General features: G+C 41.4%; 2 protein-coding genes across 3 annotated transcripts; both read right to left on the reverse strand.

Annotated features, from left to right (window-relative positions):
- Window positions 1-1,179: 1,179 nt before the first annotated feature.
- ctsba (cathepsin Ba) lies at window positions 1,180-8,320 on the reverse strand. Of its 2 annotated transcripts, none has more exons than XM_085763827.1 (11): window positions 8,226-8,320; window positions 4,922-5,049; window positions 4,754-4,839; window positions 4,120-4,234; window positions 3,805-3,920; window positions 3,198-3,283; window positions 2,962-3,108; window positions 2,477-2,593; window positions 2,149-2,277; window positions 1,782-1,863; window positions 1,180-1,672 (listed from the first exon to the last, which is right to left on the reverse strand). In XM_085763827.1, the coding sequence occupies exons 2-10, from the start codon at window positions 5,042-5,044 to the stop codon at window positions 1,790-1,792; spliced, it is 993 nt and encodes a 330-aa protein (XP_085619953.1). In that variant the 5' UTR covers window positions 5,045-5,049; window positions 8,226-8,320; the 3' UTR covers window positions 1,180-1,672; window positions 1,782-1,789. The 2 variants fall into 2 exon arrangements, with proteins under 2 accessions (XP_085619953.1, XP_085619962.1); XM_085763836.1 differs by having other exon boundaries at window positions 8,126-8,320.
- An 8,427-nt stretch (window positions 8,321-16,747) lies between these two features.
- Window positions 16,748-23,923, reverse strand: xkr5b (XK related 5b). Its single transcript, XM_085763848.1, has 13 exons — window positions 23,708-23,923; window positions 22,248-22,337; window positions 22,032-22,137; window positions 21,117-21,283; window positions 20,590-20,723; window positions 20,354-20,432; window positions 20,073-20,242; window positions 19,806-19,917; window positions 19,522-19,689; window positions 18,564-18,754; window positions 18,346-18,429; window positions 18,055-18,241; window positions 16,748-17,545 (listed from the first exon to the last, which is right to left on the reverse strand). The coding sequence occupies exons 1-13, from the start codon at window positions 23,814-23,816 to the stop codon at window positions 16,860-16,862; spliced, it is 2,283 nt and encodes a 760-aa protein (XP_085619974.1). The 5' UTR covers window positions 23,817-23,923; the 3' UTR covers window positions 16,748-16,859.
- Between the last annotated feature and the right edge of the window lie 1,122 nt (window positions 23,924-25,045).

Here is a 25,045-nt window from a genome sequence, read left to right on the forward strand (position 1 = left end):
AACCCCGCTCGTCTGATTGGCGTACGCCGGCGTCAGAAACGAACTCCCTTTCCCTTCCTTTCAAATTCTACTACGAAGGGGGAGTGTTTTGTTTTCCTGCTGACAAGGCGGAAGTGAGAAAGCTTGCAAGAGTCAATCAGATCCTGAACTTTGCTTGTCTATCTCATTACCTGTCACTTTTATATAACTTATTACAATATATTGAATTAACATAGGGAGAAGGGGTGGGATTTAATAAGCTTTGGCTTCTTCCCACTCCTTTTGAACATAAATAAGTGTTAAGACTTGTCATTTTGTGTTGTTGTCTTGTACTTATTGACATTCGTTTGTTGTTTTTATTCTGTTCTTTTTATTCCATGTTCAAATAAACTTTCATTCATTCATTATATTTACTCACACACCTTAACTAAAATATGCATTGCCACTTCTGCCTCAAAAAAATACTCCTCCTAAAAACCCAGGGCTCCAGACTTAACAGTTTTTTACTATGGGGGACACACAATAAGCGGACTTGCAAAGCAAATATTCACATTTCCTTTTCATTCATGATCCTCACACATATTGGTCTGCCACCTGTAATGGCAGATACCAGATTAAGTCACCACTTCTGCATTTCACAAGTGTAAAAATTTTTTTTTGCAAATTTACTGGTTGCACATGCACAAGTCAATGAAAAATGTACTTGCACTGTCTCAAATTTTAGGGGCAAAATGCCTCCATTTACTGTAGGGGCAGTCTGGAGCCCTGAAACTGGTAACTTTGTTTAATGTGTATGGATGTCAACGTTTTCTCTATAATTTTGTCTAATCTTCTCTTGTGAGAGGCTTCACAGTCAAAAAAAAAAAAAAAAAAAAAAAAAGGAAAAAAAAGTTTGATTTATAACCTAAGCAAACATATTCACAACACCACATTGGAAACAAAATGACTTTATTTTAAACAAAGTAATGTGCCAATATTTTCCACAAATACAGGCAGACAGTTAAGACAATCCATCTCTTTTCAAATCATTTCAAATCACATCATCATTTCAAACAACAGGTCTCATTTCATTGGACATTCATGTTTTAAAAACACTAAACAGGCACCAGTTACAAGGAGTACAGTGTGACATAATGGAGTGGGGGGGGGGTGGCACTGAAATAAAATTGGCAGTCCATATAAAAGCTGTGATTATTTAAAAAAAACAAAAACTGACCTATTCTACTGCTTTAGACAGTCTATTTGTAATGTGCCAAACTTTCACCACTTTTCACCAGTGCAAGAGAAACACAAATAAGACACACATAAATCCAATTGGTTCTACAACAATGACAGTCTGCTTCAAATCACCTGAGATGAAATTAAATGCACATGCAAGTCTTGCAATTTTTTTTTGATTGACTTTGCTCTAAGAAAGTGAAGGAACAAGATCTTATAACAACTCAGTCACAAACATCACCTGCAGTTCAAACATGATAATTTGTGGTCAGGCACATTGTTGCTGTCATATTCCATCTGCTAATCCACCTTCAGGTTGACGGTAGCTCTTGAGCTTTTTCAGTCTGCTGTAGAAAACCACATGCTGTAGAAAACCACATGCTGTGTGCTGGGCAATCAGTGGCCTTCAAACATAAACTACTAAAAGCAGGAGTGTGTCGCCCTCTAGTGATGAATGGCCATTACTGCTACAAACCTAAAAGGGAAACAGAAACATCCGTGCCATTTAACACCTTGATGAGGATTTCATGCAGACAATAGCTTTTTAAACTATTTCATTTCCAATTTGTCTTTTGTTTTCCTACCTTGGGGTTTACTTGGGAATACCCGCCACAATCTCAGACTCAATACCACAGTGATCCGACCCACGCAGGATTCTGAAATATCCTGAAAGACAAGAGACAATATATTCATGTTTTGACCATTGATTTATAAATGTAACTAACATGCATTACTTTCATGTTGTTTATGAAAATAAAAATTCATATCTCAGGAGCCATCAGACGTCTTTATGAAGGCAATTACGTTATTTCTGACTCTGAAAGAAACTGAACTATGTGGTCATTTGAGAGTGCGGTGGTTTCATTAGATTACACGTCAGTATTTCTAATATGACTGACTGTTACTGTGAAAATGTTAGTTAAAAGAAAAGTAAACCATGTCTCTGCTCACCGTTTTCACCCCAGTCAGTGTTCCAGGAGTTGGCACAGAGCCAGTAGGGAACGCCATCCTCCTCGCCCCAACCCAGGACCTTAATGGCGTGGCCTCCGACAGCAGACCCTGACACATGCTGATACACACCTAGAGACAAGGAAAAAAGAACAATGCAAAAACATATTTTAGGAGAGGGTCTTCAAGTGTGAGAGACATTTTTGCAGAATTACTGAGGAAAATCTGCAATCAGTGATTTTTATCTGTGCTTCATGAGTTGTGAGTGTACTGTACAAGTATTCAGTATGATTTAAATGCATTTGTCTGACAACAGGGCATGTGTTCGTACCGGACTTGTACAGCAGAAAGTCTTCATAGACGGTAAAAGCTCCCTCTACCGGGCCGTTCTTGGAGATCTCAACCTGAATCTGCTTCTCATCTGCGTCCACGGTGTACGCCGTTTTACCTGTAAGAGACGTAGAGTTAGGATCCTGTGCTGCCCGAGTGGATCAGTGTGAACGTGTGTACCATTGTTAGAGTTAGGTTCATGTTAGGACATAAACTGTTTCTCCTTATCAGATAGAAAATTATACATCAACTCCTAATACAGCGACTGAGTTGTAAATACAGTGAGGTTCAAAGTGGTGTAAGACTCTATTCACTATGGTCTCATTTAGATAACTGGGTCCGTGTCTGTTTAATAGCAAATATCATTTTCTGTGGGGAAACAGAAAATACTTACAACAAGGACAAAATGGAGTCCTAAGGTTAGATTACATCTCTCCTTCCTTTTGTCACATGATTAAATGTTTTCCTTCTGCCTGCCCCTCTTACCATAGTGCTTGTCCGCTTTGTAGCTCGGTGAGTATCCAGCCTCACACGTCAAGACGCACTGAGGTGTGTCTCCACCCTCTCCAGTGCAGGGAGGTCGGCTACCATTGACGTGGTGTTCACAGGGTTCGATGGTGTAGGGCCGGCAGCCTGTCGCCACAAACATAGAGGCAGAATTTTAGACGTCACCCATACAGGTGTACACGCTGCTATAGAAGTGTCACAGGTACAAAACTCACCAATGTGGGAGTTGTAGAGACCTCCAGAGACCAGTCCTTCGTTGGTCCAGAAGTCCCAGGCAGCTGAGGGGTAGCCACCATTACATCTAAAAAAAGAGAAAAACAGATAACCATAAATACACTTTTATTGACGACCAGCAAACACTAAATGCTTCTACTTCCAAATGTTGACACTTTACAACATTGGGGATGCACTAACTCAACCTTTCCCTCTCCCACTTCAGCGTTCCCTTTGCCTATATGATCTGAACACGTCATCATGTGTAACCCACTGGAGTCACTCTTATTTAAAGTTACATTGAGCCTGGGGACTCGCTGTGACCCACTATGAATTAATGACTAAAACTGAATTTTTATAATTACATTGATAAGAGAAATTTCTTGTGAATTAGTTCTGTCATGGCCGACACTCATGCCACTTAATGAAGACGGCTTCCTCACATACAAAACTCCTGCCTACTGGATCCATCCTTTCCTATACAATGTCAGACTTGTATCTTCGTATCAGACGATTCACTGGGAGGTTTGTGTTGAACCAATCCATTCTTTCCTCACATTTGAGCACAACAAAGTAGCAAAAGTGCTCTCCCACCACCCCGTCCCTTACCCCATGCCACAGGTGTCACAGCAGGTCAGCAGGTCCTCAGCAGAGATCTCTACGCTGACTTTGCCATTGCTGTGGATACACACACGGTCAGAGATGGCCTCTGCAGCACCAAAGGCCTGTGGGCAGGAAAACCAAAACAAAATCATTAAAAAACAAACAAAACAGGGAAACAGTCTAGAAATGATTAAATGACAAGGCAGGATGACACAAGTACATATGTACCCAGTCATATCAGTATAAATTGTGTCATGTTCAGATTCTTCAGCCCTTCAAGCCCAATATCCCAGTTTCATAGGATCACATTTTTATATTTACCCAGCAGGATCCACAGGAGCCCTGGTCGCGGATCTCCTTCAGAGTGGGGCAGTCGGGCCACTGCTCCCTGGAGTCAAACTCTTTAGGCAGCTTCAGTTCTCCAGCATATTGAACCCTGCACAGAAAGCGGCATTATACAGTTAACTATTACTGTGCGTTACTATCGTAAAACATACTGCCATAAAGTATGTATAACGTCAATCTATGGATTAATCTGGAGAATGATTTATGAACTGTGGTGCCTGCTATGCTGTAGAGCTTTTTTTTGGTTCATTTGCTGATAAAAAGGAAATAGTAGAAGATTGCAGAGTTTTAAATAAAACCTGATGTAATTGTGTAGGCAAAAATAAGACAAGCTCCAGTCTAAATTTCTATTGCACACTTCGTTTACTTTATTGTTTTGTCACTTTTTCTTTGACCTCATCTACAGTAGCTGCTGTATTTAGGTTGAGCTGTAATTTCTATTGTACAATGAGGTGCCATGTCAAGACTAAAATAAACCAATTATTAGACAAAGGTGATAACAAATCCTGCTCAGTTGTACTGAAACCACTGCAATTACTATAATTGACCTCAGTTATGTCTCATGCTCAACAACCGCTTGTGTGTACTGTGCACTGTAAATAATACTTACATGATTGGCAGTTTGGGTCCCTTCAACATCGTGCCACAGAGCGTCTGGACGTAACTGTAATCAACATTTCTGAAGTTGTGACCAGCCTGAAGGAGAGAGAGGAGATATTGTCAGACAGACGGTACGTATATCCACTGAGAGACGTCTGAGGTAAGAAAATAATCTCACCCTCCATGTGGTGTTAATCTTATTGATGTAGTTGACCATCTCGTCGGACAGCGGGTGGAGACGCGGTCTGGCCAGGCTCGCCGACAAACTGGCAGCCAGTAAGAGGAAGGCTGCACCCCACATCTTGCCTGTGATAAAAGACATAAACGAGGGAGACATTAGTAAATTAGTTATTCATTATACAAACTCTGAACTATAGGGTTATGTCACAACACATAAATGACCTACTTCCTCTTTCTCACCAACACAGCCCCCCATTTCTATTTCCAGCAAAATACAAGCGTGAGAAATGTTAATGTCAGGCTGAACATCAGTCATTCCTCACATACTCTTCTGTAACCACACGAGAGAGTCCTTTCACAGTTGACTAGACCGTGTCGCTGCCGTCGCACATACAAGTGGAACATGTGTACACAGTTTTCACAGACACAGCAGAAAAAACTTCTCAGTCATGCTAGTCAGAGTGGTTTACAGAGGTTAAACAGACTGAGAGGGGCTTAAGATACTTTCGATGTGCAGCGCAATTCATTGGTACAAAACCATTCAGTGTTCATTTCACTGTAGCTAAACAGAGTTTCAGTTCCTGCTTTGATAAAAGCAGAAAGTATGTCCTCATACTCAATGAAATGTTAGATATAGCTCATGTTACCAGAGGTTTGATGGAGCTACATCAGAGAGAGATAAAGATCATTTCCATTAGACATCATAACGTAGCCTATTAATGTGACAGTGTGTCTTCTCAGGAAAAGCAGGATGCTCAACGTCAAGAAAAATCAATACCTGGGCAGAGACTGTAGCTACTTCTTTATAAGCACAATGAGAAGATCAAAAAAAAAAAAAACACAGCTTCAAACCTGACATGCCTGATAAAAAGGCAACAGATCGATGAGGTTAATAATTCTTCAGACCTGAGCAGCAGGACATGGGTGAACAAAAAGCCTTGTGTCAGAAAGAGACACAACTCTCAAGTCTTTGACCAAATTATGTTAGCAAAAATAAGCTTGCAATCAATTAAAACTGAATCCAAACGGACCAATTCAGGAACTTAACAGGCTTATTGACCCGCTAGGCATGTTTTGACATATTCTCTCACGAACAAGAACAAGGTCTGTTTAAGAGCTGGAGTATCTACATACTTGTCTGGGCAGGTGCTGTTTCTATAATGAAGAAAAGCAGAAGGCAATCCAATGGAGACACGTCAGGTGTGTCCCAGAAAGGGGAAAGAAAAAAACCCCAGTGAAACTGGTTTGATATCACATGACTGAGGTTGATGAAATTGCATGAGCAGAAAGTACAAGCAGAAGGGGAAGAGAGAAAAGAAAATTTCACTCCAAACAGATGTCTTGAAGGGACATTTTCTTACAGCTTGTCATGTTGCAATCACTCATCCTCGAGTCTCCAAAATCTAAACCAGAATATTGCTTAACTTTCTTCAATAGCACATCATTTCATCATATATCAATCTGTGTCCTGTAAAGAAAAGGAGTTGTGAATTTCTTTGCCGAGCACTTCCTCAACCTGTGGTTTACAGTTACTGGGTGGCTGTAGATGGTGGTTCCTCTGGCTGCACCCTGGACAAAACCATACCAACTAAATCACATTTAAACCAAAGGATCTTCACCAGATAAGTATGAAAGAAACCAAGATTCCCTGTGGTACGTTTCTGGGGAAGTGGTTCAACCAAAAAACACAGTTTAAGCTGAAACAACGATTTGGGGAAGTGACCCATCTGCCTGCTGATCTGTCCTCAAGGAATCAGTCTCAAGTCAAGTGCTTTCAACACATCTGTGACACCAACAATCAAAAAGGCTGCATCAACAACTTGCTGAGTCATAGTGGTGAGGCCTTGTGTCATTACCGCTGACATCTCTCCATAATGTCAATTTCTCCATTTTAAAAAACAGATTGACAATGAGACACTTCTGATTTGAAACTTTGCAGGGGCTTGTGGAAGTTTCTGTGTGGGAGGTTTCCGATGAAGTCTGAACTAGCCGAGTCACCACAGTGACCTTCAAGCCCCTTGAACAACAACTTTTGATATAGAAAAGTACCAACTATTAACTGTAAGAGTTGCTGTTTCTTCAGATATAGGCTAGAGCTCAACTAGCCTATTCCATGTTCTTATCGGGACACCTGGAGTTTCTCATGTAAAAACCACAGCAATCAGGCTTATATAGATAAAACAGTGTAAACTGGTTTGCGCTCCCTCGGGTGATAGATAACATTAGTTTCCTCCTCCTTCCTTGTCAGTTAAGAGCATGCAAAGTGCTAGTTCATTTACTCAGTCGATTAAAAAAAGACCAAAGTCTGTTTACCATCTACCTGCAAAGTGTGAAAAACTTCTTCCCGTTTCCCTCTCTGTTGTTTTGCCAACGCTCTGCTGCAGACTGTGTTGCAACTTGGAGGCATCCAAACTATGCCACTCAGGGCTGGTGTGGCTGCAGGTTTTTATTTCAACCAAGAAGCAGCAACACACCAGACTTGACTAATTTAATCAACTGAACTCAGTCTTCAAACAGTTGATTGATACTGATTGGTTGGAACAGAAAACCTGCAACATGCCCTTTGTGGAAGAGTTTGGACCATAGATTGCAAAAGAAGGTTTGGACATGCCTGGTAGCCTATGGTCATAACGTTAATCCATTTGCATACCAACCAATCTCAGTTTATCCAGCTTTGCTCCCTCTGTGCTTTGTACCAGACGTGTTTATGGCTGGCTATGAAACATTATACCCATTATATAGCCGTATACAAACATTACAAAACATCGACCCCTCTCTTTCTGTATGGCTGCTTTAACTTTCACTTTCCATTTCCTTGACTCCTCGGTATCACGTCCCTCCATAGACCATACTAATCTTAATTTACTTTGAATATCAAGTTATTTCCTTCATTTCAATCAGATTTCATTGATCATTTAGCCTATGTTATGTTCAAACAATTAATCAATCAGACAGGCAGACACGCCTGTAGATAAACAAATCAGCACCACCTGTTCAAGAGCTGCTCACCTTTGACCGTTCAGCTACAAAAAAAAAAAAAAAGGTAAGCAGGTCAGTCGGTCAATAACAAGAGCTACGATTAAACTGCTCTAACAAGTCGTTGTCAAGCAAAAAACATACATATTAAAAGCCGACGTTGTGACCGTGTTGTGTGCTGGTTCGTGTAAACTGTAACAGAGTTAGCTCAGTGCTGCTAACTCACCGTGTAAACAAGCCCCAACTGGAACTAACGCTGCACTGACGGTTTACGTCTCCTCGCTCGACGTGAAGCGGGCGGTTGCTACAGAAACAAACCCGCTTACCTGCAGCAGCTCGTTTATCAGCCGGTGGAGTGAACTTGGTTGAATCTTCCCCTCTGTGGCTGACGGACTGGTCACTAGTGGACAACAAAGTGTGTGAATGTGAGACGACCCTCTGGAGCATTTATCCCAGAAACCACGTGAGGCAGCCAGTCAGTCACATGAAGGCGGCTCATGTGATCCGTGACGACACCAAACAATCAGCACCACCACCACCTCCCTTCCTCTTTTTTTTTTTTTATCCCGGTGAGTGTGTGGGTGTCTGACTGAACATTATTAAATCTAGTCAAAACCAGATCAGGATCACGTTTTAAACACAGTTAGTGAGAGTTGAGACGGTTTTGGTGCGGTCAGTGGGACACAGTGGATCTGTAGCCTACTACTAGCCCAGTCTGACCGCTAGGTGGTGCTGAAGCTGCCCTTCAACAAACCGCACATCGCTCTGGATTGAACATCACCCTTTTGTGTTATTAGTAAGCATTCACACTATTGTTATTCGGTTCGGCCATTTTCTGCCTTTCTTCGTCATGTAACTAGTCCTTCATACTTTGTGCTATTTCAACAATTCAAATATCAAAATGTTCAGCCTTTTCGGGACAGGTGTGCTATGTCTTTTCTCTTTTCAACTATTCATACTTTTTGCAATATTCAACTATTTCTGATTTTTTTTTTTCCCCATAGAGAATGCATTGGAACAGTCTTGAAACTCTTCAAATCTTCTTACTTCTTTCAGCCTTTAAAGTGTCCACATACTTTCAGCTAGAGACTTCATTCAAATTCTGAGCTGTAGACAAACTTTTTAAGTATTCCTCTATGACTCAGCTTATTGATATCTTCAACAGTTTCTGATATTTGGCCGCTTTAAAATCATTAAGTTTTTTGACAAAATCCAGCTTTATAATGGGTGTGTGTTGCGTCTAACGAGCAGGGCTTAGAGTGAGTGACATCATCGCTAGAGTGAGAGGGATCGAAAAAACATTCAGGATTTTTTCTGGATAAATTGCCAGCACGGCCACAAATTAAACTCTAGACACATGATTTCCTCACTGGTTTGTAGCCACACTTGTCGTGTCTCATTTGATGTGTTCAAAACAGCAGACAGACTTACAGAATTGTCTCTATGAGCCTAATTGTGCAGCTAGACCTGCTCCAGTGGCTCATCCACTTCAATATAAAAGTAGGAGCTGATTTTTTTAGAAAAACAGAAATGCCCCCCTTTTCTACCTTGCGACACTGAGAAAAGTTTTTGCCCTACAAACATTTAATGCACATCAATGTGCTCAGGAAGGTCTCCTTGCCCCAGTAGTCATGGCCACATTCTGATAAGAGGTACGTTTCTCTTTTTCTGGGCTGTTTTCGGAAGCTGCTCAGAGCACAAATCTCTCTGCTCTGCTCTGCTCTGCTCTGTGTGCAGTGGCCAGCTGTTGGGGCCAGCTCGTTATCAAAGTCTATAAATAGAACAGTGCAGGTGCAGCCTGTCGTCTTTTTAAAATCGCCTGTTTGGTTTTTGGTCATTTTCTCCAAAACCACCGGCCCGATTTCAACCAAACCTTCTGCGTTGGACTCCCCTCGGACCCCCAGATGATATATCCGAGTTTGGAGAAATTTTAATTTTTGGTCAAAAAAAAAAAAAACGTAAGCCGCGCGCCTGTCGTCTTTTTAAAATCGCCTGTTTGGTTTTTGGTCATTTTCTCCAAAACCACCGGCCCGATTTCAACCAAACCTTCTGCGTTGGACTCCCCTCGGACCCCCAGATGATATATCCGAGTTTGGAGAAATTTGAAGAAATTTAATTTTTGGTCAAAAAAAAAAAAACGTAAGCCCCGCGCCTGTCGTCTTTTTAAAATCGCCTGTTTGGTTTTTGGTCATTTTCTCCAAAACCACCGGCCCGATTTCAACCAAACCTTCTGCGTTGGACTCCCCTCGGACCCCCAGATGATATATCCGAGTTTGGAGAAATTTTAATTTTTGGTCAAAAAAAAAAAAACGTAAGCCGCGCGCCTGTCGTCTTTTTAAAATCGCCTGTTTGGTTTTTGGTCATTTTCTCCAAAACCACCGGCCCGATTTCAACCAAACCTTCTGCGTTGGACTCCCCTCGGACCCCCAGATGATATATCCGAGTTTGGAGAAATTTGAAGAAATTTTAATTTTTGGTAAAAAAAAAAAAAACGTAAGCCCCACGCCTGTCGTCTTTTTAAAATCGCCTGTTTGGTTTTTGGTCATTTTCTCCAAAACCACCGGCCCGATTTCAACCAAACCTTCTGCGTTGGACTCCCCTCGGACCCCCAGATGATATATCCGAGTTTGGAGAAATTTGAAGAAATTTTAATTTTTGGTCAAAAAAAAAAAACATAAGCCCCGCGCCTGTCGTCTTTTTAAAATCGCCTGTTTGGTTTTTGGTCATTTTCTCCAAAACCACCGGCCCGATTTCAACCAAACCTTCTGCGTTGGACTCCCCTCGGACCCCCAGATGATATATCCGAGTTTGGAGAAAATTTAATTTTTGGTCAAAAAAAAAAACGTAAGCCGCGCGCCTGTCGTCTTTTTAATATCACCTGTTTGGTTTTTGGTCATTTTCTCCAAAACCACCGGCCCGATTTCAACCAAACCTTCTGCGTTGGACTCCCCTCGGACCCCCAGATGATATATCCGAATTTGGAGAAATTTTAATTTTTGGTCAAAAAAAAAAAACGTAAGCCGCGCACGACCCAGTTGCCGTGCTCGGTGTGTTCACATGAAGTGGGAAAAGCTACCGTTTGTGTCATAAACACAGGAATATCAACTCTTTACTTGCTTCAAGTAAAAAAAACTTCTCGGCACATGTTTGAGTAGCCACCTGACGCTGACTGTGGAAAAAAATGTACACTTCAAGCAAGTAAAGAGTTGATATTCCTGTGTTTATGACACAAGCGGTAGCTCCGACTGCACCTGAACACACCAGCACTGCAACTTCGGGCTCGCGCGAGACTCCGGGAGACTTTGAATTAGATCGACTTTTACAAACATGTCGACTTGCTTGAAGTAAATAAACTTCTCGGTGCATGTTTGACTAGCCATCTGATGCTGTCTGTGGAAAAAAATTGCGGCTTTGAGGGCTGGAAACAGCCTAAACAGCAGAACTTACATCCACTCCCATTCATTGCTGCCGTGGCGATGCAGGGACAGACGCAGCTACCGCAAAACAGGAGCGATTAAACTGAAAATCTTCAGATTCATTCTTTTAGACCTAAAATGATATGAAAATACACCCCCGTGTTGAATTCGACTGGAATTGTCCTTTAATGTATGTTTTTTTTGTTTTTTGTTTTTTGCCATGTCTCACCCTTGCTATCACTTGTGCTAAAAGGCTATTCTAATTATTTTTTATCACAACATCAAGACAAGACAATAAATTCCCTGTTGAACAGACAAGAGTATACCCTGTTAGACTGGTGTAACTAGATAAATAATAGATGATAGGCTACTGTATGTTATTCAGCTAAAATGGGTTAGGCTGCTACACTATGTTTTTTGATGTAGCCTAACTCCCTCAGTCACATGTAGCACACTACTGAGGACCTTTTATTAATGCATGCACAGCAGTGTATAAGTGTTTTGACTAATTTTAGTTTATCTGAGACTTTCATTTCTTATTTTCCTCCTTTGAGAAGTATCTTGTGATCGTGGACTGACAGTGACTTTGTGGCTCTCCTGCCGTGTCATGGATCACTGACCACAGAGAACATGCTGATTGTCTGGCTGTTTTCCCTTCCTTATGAAACAGTCATCTGACTTTTAAACTGATGAGACTGGAAAAATGCTGTGAGCACACAGCAAACAAACTTTAATCATTACTTTACCAAACATGTTGTTTAAAAGCAGATCCTCATTTTGATTAACCACTTCCTTATTTAATCAGTGACACAGATCACACTCTCCTTTCAACTGACTGGTTATTTCCACAGTAAATATAAATTTACTTTATTTTGAAAAATAATAATTCACAGCTGGATTACAACAGGGGAAAGTAGATGTGCCCACAGTTTCATTGTGCAGCTAATGGTCTGTAGGAAATTTAGCTCTGTAACACTGAAATAAACATTACTCTGCTTAAAGCAGAAGTAAGTGATATATTTGTGTTAATATAAGTCTTAAATAGTTATATCTTCCGACAGCAATCACTTACATAGAGTGTTTGGACTGAAACACGGGTCTGTCAGTCACTCTGCTCTGCTCTGAGCCGAAGAGAAAACATTTATCGTATCCTACAGTTTTTATCCAATGAGGAGAGAGAACGGCATGCAGGGCTGTGTGTGCAGCCAAGGGACACCGTGAATGTGGTGACGTAGCGACGAGGACTGTTATGGTGCGTTCAAGGAAACTCGTATTTTTCCGACCGTGAAGTGGTACCAGTTCGATCTGGTACGAGTTCACCGGTCGGAAGTTACGAGTGGTCGTTATAGTGACTTTCACCGGTAAAACAGATCGGAAAAACACGAGTGGGTTGCCTGGAACGCTACAAAGTCGTAAGTTGTGACTTGAAGCTGTAATTTACGATTTCAAAAGCCTGCCTGGAACGCAGCATTAGCGAAAACGACCGGACCACTTACTTCTGCTTTAATGTCTTGATTATTATATATTTTTTAATCTAGATTATTTCGGATAAAATTCTATAATAATTTTACTGTACAATGTCGAGAAGATGAGTTGGAGGACTGATGCTTAATGCCCTGGGACCCTCTGGCAGGTTAATCCACCTGTGTGATAATGTAAACAGCACATTTTGTCCACTGTGACATTGTACGATGGCTGTCATGGTGCTGTGCCTATACTCAAATTACAGTGGACTCATTACCTACTGTATCAATGACACTATCATCATCATCTCTATTTACAAACATTACAAGGTTAATAATGAAGTTTGGATTAAGACCTAAAGGCCACCTTTGTTTAAAGCTCATAATATTGGCAAATACATCGATAGTAAATGAATGAAGTGTGATCGATTCACCACTCTGGGATTTAATCATGATTAATGACTTTATTTTGTCACATCAATAGCACAGATAATGACACAGTACCACCACCCACGACTGCTCTGTGGAGATCCTTGTAGAGATGAGGTGATGCATGTTGAAAAGTGGAGGCCGCCCAGTGGCGAGGTGATGTTACACTCAAACACCAAACTAATTCCAGTCTGTCAATGAAAACTATCCTGACTCTAAACAAGTTCACATGTGAAACTTCAGCACAAAACCTTGATGTGCTGCACCGTGGCTCATCTCCTAACAGTAACTATGTGTGATAAAACACAAAAGAAGAAAATGTCACAAATTTAAAATGAAATCCAAGTATAAACACGAGCGAATATTTTTGATACACATTAGGTACACAAAGCAAAGCACAATGTACTAATATAAAGCAATACACATACATGAGAGAAGCTGTCGTTCTACAAGGCAAAGCGCTGATTGGTGATGATGAAGCCATGGCATCAGTGCAGTCTAAAGCATGAGCGTAGATATTTTTCATCAGTGCACTAATATACATTTTATTAGCTGACTTATTGCTTTTGCATACACATACATTCAAGCATGTGCGTTTACTACTGTAATGTGTGCGTGTAGTTACAGGAAGTGCTCTCTTTCTCTAGGAGAATAAATACAACTCTGTTGCTCGTATGAACAAGTATCATGCAGTGTCGCAGTTCGACACAGGTTGTTTTGAAGCATATTTCTCTCTGTATTTTCCCAAAACCACCAATTTAAAGTATAACCTCAATGGACGGCACATGTTCTGTCAACTTCAAACATGAGCAGTTCAACCATTTAATTGCTTATTACAAACATAGACCTTACTCTATAGTTGTTTTGTTTAGAAACAAAGAAATAAAGTAAAATAACATAACATTGATACAAGAAAAACTGAAAAATTAATATGCAAATATAAATGGAAGACTGATATTAGTAAACACCAGTTAGGAATGATAATTCCTATAATGAAATAAATAAAGATAATACTAATCACAACATGACATACATAATACTGCCACTGACCAAACTAGAAACCCATAGCAGCACATTTCTATCCTGGAACATCTCCTTCAACTAGATTCCCTCTGTCTGGTAGTTACATTATACATTATAATATACATTTTATACTGTAAAACAAAGGCTCAGACAATTTTCAGCCATACAGTGAACAATTTAACAAACCATTTCATCACTGTGGCAAAAAAAAAGAAAATTAAAATTAACTTCAACTCATGGAAATTCAGTTTTACTGAGGTAGGCGGTTCAACTGATGGAAAGACTAAAGAGCGACTTATATTTATGAACAACTGGTTTATAATAGAAGACAAAAGTTGTTTAAAAATACAGCTATTCATTCAACACATTTCTTTTAAGTCAATCAATAAAGCTCATTGGCCATTGTAATTTAAAAATAATATTCCTGACATTTCGAGGTGATCCATGAGTGTAATGTTGTGTAATGTAGCACTCTACAGAGACACAGTTTAACGCCAAAAACCAGTTTGATACATCATGTTTACGCTGATGGATTGTCTACATGTGTGGAAGCTCTTTCTCATGTACCACAAAACTGATCACTTGCATTTTCCTCTATCTATAGGCACTCATATCACCACTTTAAATCAGCAGCTGGTTTCAGGCGTAGCATTCGCACGGCGATTACAATATAAACAGCTTGCAGTGAGCTCTCAATAAAACCAACCTGAGCAAATGGATATCAACATTAAAAGCAAATAAGACTAATGACTAGTGGAGCAGACACAACCAGACGGTAAGTGGGACGCGAAGAAAAACTGAACCTAAAACATTTCAAACTGATCCTAAAACATTTAAAGCTTTCTGGGACCACAAGAAGAAAACGGATGTGTAGTGAAGTATCTTAATTTCCATGCCAGTACACACAGGATTGTTTCCATTGCTGCTATCTGATTGTTAAGACAAAAATAAATCAACCAAAAAACTGGAGAAGGAAACATCTACAGTACTAGCACTCCTTTAGTTTTCTGTACCACTTACAGTAATCTTTCCCTTTGATAAATTGCCGAGTTCTTTTGTATTTGTAGACTCTCATGCTACAATAACTTAAGCTGTACCTTTTTTTTTTGCTGTAAAGTGCTGACTGACATGACTGCAGTTACAATAAGCAAAGGAAATATACAATATAATAATTCAGAAACTGTTTTCCCTTCAAACCTTTGCTTCTCATCATTTGTTACTCTGATAGTTTCATTACTGTAAAACACAGACCGACACGTCAATGAACAGATTTGAACTATATCACAGACTGTAAATTCGGACCTGTCTCTGTCTTTGTCTGTGTGTGTGACAGTAGTGTGTCTGTGTTAACACCAACCACATAGTGAACGGTAAATACGGTGAGAAACCGAATGGCTGGATGAACACGTGGCTGCCTGGAAACTGGACAAGATGCTCAACGTCATCTCAACATCGTCTAAAGGTTTTGTAGAAAATAATGATAAGCATTCTCAAGCAACATCAGTGACTCTGGATATATATACATATATATACTGGGGATTGCGTTATGGTTCAATATGTTATAAGAAATCATTGGTCTTATTGTATCTGACTAATCTCTCTTTTCTTTTTTTTTTCTTTTTAAAAAGCATTGTTTTGGTGAGTGGTGTCACAAGCAGCCAGGCAGACAGCATGTGTAACTATTGTAAACTGTTTAATTGCCTTCATTTAGAGTTCAAGTTCAAGTTCGATGTCACTGAGATACAGCTAGCGACTCATTATCTTCATATGATTGATGATTCACATGATTGTTTAGGCTTTTTATTTTATTTTAGGCACAAACCCTTATTTTAATAATTTGATTTGTTTGCTTTTGAATTTTATTACAGGCAAAGTCAGCTGAGTGCACTGATTGAACAAGCCAGGGACTAAACTGCTCTTGGTTTTCTAAATTTAGTTTCTAATTATTAAAAATTGCTCCACATGTATTAGCACCTGTGAAATTCTGTAAGTGGCGTCTTTTAATGACCAACCCAGATTCCAACCTCTGTGGATACTAATTTATATAGTAGCTATTATATATAGTTTTTTCAGCAACTACTTATAATTAACCGAAAAACTACTTTTTTCCCTTGTAAAGTGGAGTTTGTCACTGTAAACTGCTCTAATGTTTTGCATAGAAAGCAGACAGCCACATGCCCCCTAATACAAAGGAACTTGCCAGATGCTTTTTTTTTTTTTTTTTTTTTTTTAAACCTGTCTGCAAGGAGCACCACATATTCATCCCTTCTCCATGCAGCCGCCTCAAACAACCAGGAGCTATGATTTGTCAACAGCTGACCGCCTAAAACGCTGCTAAATGCTGGAGCTGGGACGATCTCAAAAGTCAGGGGTGCCACTTTTAACATATTGAACATGTTTTGCTGCCCGGTTATCTGCAATTTTTAACTTTGGACCTGCACATCAGGAGAAAAAAAATGAAAAAAAGTATCCTGTATGTTCTTTCTCAATTGATTCAATGAACTGAATAAGCCACTAATTCCCCACCGGGTTAGTTAAAGCATGGAGTCAGGTGTATCCTCAACTGTTTAACTGAAAAAGCCATTTCCCACCCTGGATTTCCCTCGGCCCTCACCCCCCATCCTCCTCCTTACACTGCCCTCTCTCTACTGTCCACGAACTGGACGATCTGTTTGCGAGCGTGGGAGATGACGGGAGTGAGCGGAACGACTGGAGTACTGGGAGTAGTAGCACCGGGCGTCGCTGCACCGGGGGTCGAAGCAGCCGGTGTTGTAGCCGCAGGTGTCGAGCCTGCGGTCGTTGAACCAGCAGGTGTAGAAGCTGCAGGTGTAGAAGCAGAAATCACAGGCGTCAGAGATCTGGGGGTCCCGCCGGGGGTGTTGCCGGGTGTCGGAGTGGCGGGGATCACGACCACAGGAGCCAGGCCCGGGCTCTCAGCTCCCGGCCGAGGCTCGATCCGCGGAGTGGACGTGATGAAACGAGCCTCCCTGATCCGGTAGGGGCTTCGGTAGCTGGAGATGGGCGACAGCTCGGACCCCCAGCCCAGGTAGCTGCCGCTGGAGGGCGACTGTGCGTCTGCGCTGAAGTACAGCGTGGTGCTCGACTCTCCGGGCATCTTCTTCTCCGGCGAGCCGATCAGGAGGGGGGAACGCCGCTCCGGTGACCAGCCGGGAGTCTTGATGTCCAGGGAGCCCACGGAGGACGAAACCTCGGTCAGGGAGGCGGCGTTGCTGTCGATGTGTCGGAGGCTGCCTGGTTGCCGTGGAGACGAGGGTGTGGGTGAGCCGTACGCTGCACTCTGAAACTCGTCATCACCTTTGGAAATGAATTCACATAGACTGTGATATGAAGTAAAGCATGTTCAAATGCATAAATATTTACCAAGTGTGTCTTTTTACATATGAAGCAACATGGAGTGAATATACCTGGTCACTTTGAAGATTATTTTAGACCAATTTCAGAGGTTCACTCTAATTCAACTTGACAGGCATTATATCATCTTCATAAATGTCTTAAGGTGCAATACTGTGGAATAGATATTCCCATCTAGGAAATAAATGTACATCAATAAAATGTTTCAAAAGGTGTTTAAAGAAACATGTATTTCTCTGGATTTTGTTTCAATTTCTTATGGGAAGAGGCTTTACATAAGCATGAGTTTTTCACTGTATCTTGTATGTCTTTGTGTGTATCTTGTTTTTTCTTTGCTTTGGTGCAAAATAAATTAAAACTTAAAAAATAAATAAATAAATAAAACTAAAATGATGGTTTGTGTGTGCACCGCTGTGTTAGAAATGTTGTTTGGTGTTTATCAGGACTCTAACCTTTCTCCTCGGACGGATGGGCACTGGAGGAATCTTCTTCTGCCGTCTCTTCAGGAATCGACTCCTGGACCGGGATGATCTCCGGGAACCGTCTAATGTCGTGGATTGTTGTCGGAGGAGCTTTTCTCACTGGTCGGGCCACTGCGCTGGTCAGCGGTGGCTTTGGTGGGGGGAGCACCTCTGTCTCCTATAGGGGACAGGACAAACAGCTGAGCCTCAGACTGCAGACAGACAGACAAACCGAAAATGTTCTGCACAGACAAGACAAATGAAATGCTGAACTAAACTTGCCTGCGGAGCCTGGGTCACTTGTGGTGGAGCTGGTTGAGGAGTTGGATATGAGATCTGAGGAACTTGTGGTTGAACAGGTGGAATCTGACACAAATAAGAATGAGACACTTCTTTATATAAACATAGGAGAGCTAACACTGCGGCTGCATGATAGTGACGGTTGGTTTACAAGTAAGAAGGACACATATACTGTAATACAAGTCAGTGATGCAACAAACCCGAGGCATGTAAGGTTCATCTGGGGAGTGAACTTCTTCAGACAGACCCATCAGTCCAGCCAGACCCCCCTCGCCATACGATGACCAGATCTTTGTTACATCCCCCGTCTTCATGGCCAAGCGAATCAGCAGCCAGTGGTGATGCTTCCAGCCCTCCCATTGGATTGGCAGGTCCATGAGAGTCCCACCTCCTGATAGATAGATAGATAGATAGATAGATAGATAGATAGATAGATAGATAGATAGATAGATAGATAGATAGATAGACAGACAGACAGACAGACAGACAGACAGACAGACAGACAGACAGACAGACAGACAGACAGACAGACAGACAGACAGACAGACAGACAGACAGACAGACAGACAGACAGACAGACAGACAGATAGATAGATAGATAGATAGATAGATAGATAGATAGATAGATAGATAGATAGATAGATAGATAGATAGATATTCATTCTTTATTTCACCCAAATGGATCCATATCACAATAAAAACACAATAAAAAAGAGACAGAGTACAAAACATGCTCTGAAATGAGTCCACAGTCTGGATGAGAATCTGACAGAACTGCGTACAGGATTAACCAGAACAGCAATTAGGTCATTTTCTGATTCAGACGCCCCCTACACATAAATCTATGCATCAGATTGCGCAGAACATGCTGTCATTATAAGCCACTATGAGCTTTGTTATACTACCTTGTTTATAGCGACAGCACAGGTGGGCACTGGGCAGTGTACAAAAGTGTGCAATACGCTTCAAAAAGTGAGATCTTTACAGATACAGAGCACATACTAATCTTACGACACAGATAGATAGATAGATAGATAGATAGATAGATAGATAGATAGATAGATAGATAGATAGATAGATAGATAGATAGATAGATAGATAGATAGATAGATAGATAGATAGATAGATAGATAGATAGATAGATAGATATTGACTCACCAGACAGTGTTGCATGTCGATTGAAAGTGGGTGTGACTTTCTCCTCCAATGACAGTGCAGATCCTCGCTCCATGCAGGCTCCGCCTATCCCTCTGTGGCGAATACTCTGGAAGATCTCAAAGGACTTCGGGTGGAGGAAACGATAGTACAGCACCAACGCTATCACACCTGGAGAGAGAGGAGAACAGGCGAAGAGCAGAGAGACACGAGGAGGACTTGTGATGATGAAAGTGTGCAAGTCAGAAGTTCAGTTTAATACAGTATACGTGGTTGTTTTGTCTGACCAATGAGGAAGCTGCAGAACACGGCTGCTGGGATGCCGACGGTGTCCCAGGACACCATGGTAAACAACCAGGAGGAGGCCAGGAGGAGGAAAGCGTTCTCCAGGAACATCGCCTCAAGAAAAAAAAACAGAAACAAATGGTTAATGCTCACAAATCTTAAAACCCTTATTTATCTCACACTGAGCTATGACGGCTCAATTCAAGTCATTTCTACGCATCACACAACAGACCAAATATAATATATAAATATATATAATATAATCGTACCAGGTAGAATCCGGCCATGCGGTATCTGGATTGACCCCACTTCACATTGAGGAAGAAGAAGATGTGAATGGCTCCCAGCACCAGGTTGAATAGTCTCCATCGACTCGTTGATCGTATGATGTCGGTCTGCTGAGACACCATCCAGAAAGTTGCACCCAGCCAGTGCACACCTGACACACACACACACACACTTAAAATAAATCTCCAACCTCTAACACAAACATAAATACACTAATTCAGAGAAGAATTGTTTGCCATTTGACAAAACTTCAACAACTTGCCGATGACTCCGAGGATCCACTGTTTGAAGATGCGTGTGAAGAGCATGAGGACGGCGAACCTGGATCCCAACATACCGACCTGCACACAGAGAAAACAAACACCAACAAACACTTTCATTACAAATAAAATAAACAGGCCTAAATAGACACTGTTCATTCTACCAACACTGTTACTGTTATATCCAGGGTGCACTTTGTACATATCGTTCTTCTGAAGTTTGTTTAAATGTGCTCACCCTCCACAGGAGTCGACAGAGAATGGCAGCGGGGGTCATTTGTAAGTGCCCTGGTCTGATGAGTGAACAGCCTCTGGCATAGAGGACTAAGGCCCAGGCCAGAGACAGCAAACACACCACAAAACACACCGAGGCTGGGAGGCAGAGGCGCAGAGTAAAGAGAGAGAGAAGGTGAAAGTGTGGGAAGTGTTAATACCTTGATATATTCTAATTCCTATTATATCTAATATTTACTTGACATTAGATACAATGCTTCTGCAGATGCATTATTGGAAATAGATTTCAGGAAAATTGAAAAGAATCACTGCACTGCACCACTTGGGGGCAGCAGAACAAACTGTAAACAAAATATCTCATATTATGAACTTAAAATAATGTACTCATTTATATGCAGATCAATTGGACACATGTAAATAACACTTCATAACACTTGAGTTGAGTCTGAACCAAAACAGTAACAACTGGACCAGGCAATTAAACACTGATCTGACTGACGGACACTGTTTTACACCAGTGTCTTGCTTTACCTGGGGATTTGATTCCTATATCAGTGCAGATGAGCACATACGTGTGCAGCAGCGTCTCAGGGAGGGTGACCACCAAGGCCTCAAACAGACGCAGGGCAGATACGTCCGCCTGCTGCATGATCTCACCATACACATCCTCATCTGGCAGACGCATGCACTCCCACAGTCTATTAAGGCCAGACGAGAAGGAGACGGGGAGGAAGACGGAGAGAGGGAGAGGGAGAGAGGGAGAGAGAAGAGAGAGTCCAGTATTACTGCTGGTTTCAGAATTATTGATCATTGACTAATTAAAGCAGATCTGGTCCTTAACACAGTCTTGACCGATCTCTAGTGATGGGCAAATGAAGCATTGAAGCACTTGAGTCAGTTGTTTTCGAAAATGGGTTCATTACTCAAAGCTTCAGTGACCTCTCCTGGCGAAGTGCAAGGTTGCAGTGAAAACTAGGCAGTCTAGTGGGTGGACTGGACGGTTTTACTGTAATTGTGCACACGCACTCACTCACACCTGCACACACACCTCAATGAGCAGTGTTGGTGAAACTACTTTTGTAGAAAACACCTTTTGTTCTGAAGCGTCTTTGCTTTGATCGCCCCTGGATTTAAAGTATCTTTGATTTAAAAATGTTTTGATGCGCACACACACTAAGACTGAATGTTGTATTTACAAATAAAGACTGATGAATGTTTGTTTTGTGTTACTGAGGAGAGTGCTGGGAAAATATTGCACTCAAAGATTTTTATTGAGGTACATTACGCTATATTTCTTGCTCACAAATTCTCCACACTCTGAAAATACTCGCTTGCAAGGAACAGATGATGCTGGCGTGCATAAAAATCGTTTTGCTATTTGAAAGGGATGAGGGTACACATTTCGACGACCTCCATCACACACACACATGCGGTCGACTCACTTACCTTTTGAAGATACCTAGGTGCAGTATATGTGTCCAGGTGAGAGACTTCCTACGGATACGTCCATCTGACAAGTACCACAGGTAACTGAGCCACTGTGGACCCCAACCTTGGAAATATAGAAGATGATAAAAAATGAATATCAATCAGTCCATCAATCCATTTAGCGTAGTAGCTGTCTATTGATCGGTTGGGTTGTTGTTCCTGGTGTTGTCTCACCTGGCAGCAGGAACAACGCAGTGAAGCCGGCGAGGTGGGCATAGCAATAGTTGTGACCAATCCATAGGTAGTACACAAAGCAGTAGATCACTAAGGAAACACACACACACAGAGGCACAAACCAGCCAAAAACACATTAAAATTTATAATAAAGTCTAAATCATAAAAAACTGACTGCATGTACAAATAATATAATGTATAGTTGTGATACTTTGTTATTTCACTTCAGTATTTCAATTCACTGCTAACATTCACTAATTACAGTTATTGGGCTGCTACAGCTGCTAAGTTACTAAGCTGTTGCACACACACACATCTCATCATTGCTTTGTAAAATATACATATTGAACGACCCAAAAACACACACTAAACAGTAAATAAACTAAAAAATAAACAAAATATATTTTATTGGGACAAAATTAAGATGTTCTTTATGTAGTCAAATGGTACAATTTGACTACACAAACATTTTGAAAGACTTTTCCTTGTGATGATGGAGTATATAAAATCTATTATTTCAAACTTCAGATGTAGGCCTACATGCCAGGCTGTCAGTACTTTTCATGATACTGCTGGTATTGTAGACTTTGTTTACATCATGAGTAACCTCCAGCAGCATCTTAATGTTTGTGTTGTGGGTGTCCACTGCTTCAGATGACCTCTGTTCAGCTCATCATCTCCATCTAAGGTTTTTTTTTCGACAACAGACAGCTGATGTCTCCTCTCCCACACTCTCCTCTGCACTCTGAGGCTCTGCAGCTCTGCCTCCCTCCCTCCATCGTCCTGTACATGTAATCTGAGCTGGTTTTAGCTGCTAAGCAGGCGGGCTGTCCGGGGCAGACTGGGCCCCATCCATCCCGGGGTACGCCCATCGCCTCGTCCATTCATGCACCTCCAAAAAAAAAGGGCGCTGGAATATGACAACAGGGCTTCGCTTTGTTTCTGTCCAGAAACACATCTCACTCGGAGGCGGAACCGATGCAGCTGCTTAAAAAGATGGCAAACTGCTATGAGTCTGCAGTTTTGCGACAAACTGGATTTCATAACTGCAGGGGTATAAAAATAGGGAAGAGGCGCACTAGTGCTATAACTGCAGAGGCTGTTCTCACTCTTATCAATGACAACACAGCAGTGAGAATAAATGTCCAACTTTATATACATGTTGTGTTACTGCAGCATTCTCATCTCAAACATGGGAGCATCTCCACCAACCCTCACACACACACTGAAGTCTGCATCCATGCATTGTGGCCAAAAAGGCACGATCACACACGCACGCGCCCCAATAAAGTCTCACAACACACATCAGGTATGTGCACGGGCACATACCATCACATTTCAACGCATAGATTGTGTTTTAACGTGTGTATGTGCGTGTTTTTGTATCCGTGTGTGTGGGTGAATCTGTATGTGTATGTGTATGTGTGTGTGCGTGTGTGTGTGTCCCAGGTAGGACTCACGCGCCGTCCTCTCTGCAACGATGAGAAATGCGGTAAAGACGAAGACGCAAACTTGGCAGCAGGGCATGCAGGCGCCTCCATTACTGGGAGTCGCCGAGTAGTCCCTCATAGCGGCCGTGCACCGTCTCCCAAACGTGTTTCTACAGCGGGTTACAGCCGAGTGTCTGATGTCTTGATGCTGTTGTTCTGGTACCGGGCGGCGGGAGTCGGTCCAGCTGCGGCAGCCCGCTCTCTCAGCTCCGTGTCCCGGTCCCAGCGTCACCGCCCGTCCCGTTAAAGCGATAGATACACACTGGTGGTGATGGAGGTGAGACACCGCACAGGAAGACACATCAGTTGTACAGTAAGTGTAGTGTTGACTTTTTCTTTACCAAGTCAGGATTGGTTATATTTTAGCTACCCACTAGTTTTGTTTTGCCTAGAATTTTCTGCTTTTATTTCCTCCTGTAAAATCAGAGTAGCTGATTAGTATGAACTTTATTTGGGCCAAAAATATAACTTTATGTTGTAAAAAAAAAAAAAAAAAAATTCACTTATTTTAATAAATGTGTGCATAATTCTAACAATTATTGCATGATTTCTTATTTTTCGACAACATAATGTGCTTGTAATGGGAGTTTTATAGAGTATGGAGGACCGGTGATGTCACAGGGAAAGTAGGCTAATGAAGCATTTCTTTAATTTCTTATTGTAAGTAGGGTGACCAGGTGTCCTGCTTTGTCTGCAAAGTATTTTCATCCCTTGTCCTATCTTACATCACACTTCCTGTCAATACTTACTAATAATGACACAAAATACAATTCTTTGTAATCCCAGAAAATACTTTTCACATAGGCCTAAAGGTAAAGGTAAAGGTAAGGTTTGCTTGCCCTGCTTTACCTTTACCTTTACCTTTACCTTTACCTTATACAATTCTTTGTAATCCCAGAAAATACTTTTCACATAGGCCTACATTCATCACCACACCACATGGTATTACCTGTCTGTGGGATTTGAACCCATTCCCCCCAGTCCAAAGTCTTGGGTAGGCTACTACCCAAAGAGCTACTGTATCCACTACTGATGTGCTGAGCCCTCAGATCCACACATCACATCACATCACATCACATCACATCACATCACATCACATCACATCACATCACATCACACCTAATCTTTACTAATAATAACACAAAATACAGCAAATCATTTTTGCAGTGGTTCTCAAACTTTTTGGACAAAGTTTTGAAACAAAGAAATATATTTGTTTTGAGACTGAATAACATTACTTTTTTAGTCAATGTACGGTCAAATTAGGGTCAGTGGCGTGAATTTTTGGAAAACTTTTGAGAAATTTCT

The sequence above is a fragment of the Trachurus japonicus genome, chromosome 3 (genome assembly GCF_045865225.1).
Source record: "Trachurus japonicus isolate A0001 chromosome 3, Traja_1.0".
Taxonomy (NCBI): Eukaryota; Metazoa; Chordata; class Actinopteri; order Carangiformes; family Carangidae; genus Trachurus; species Trachurus japonicus.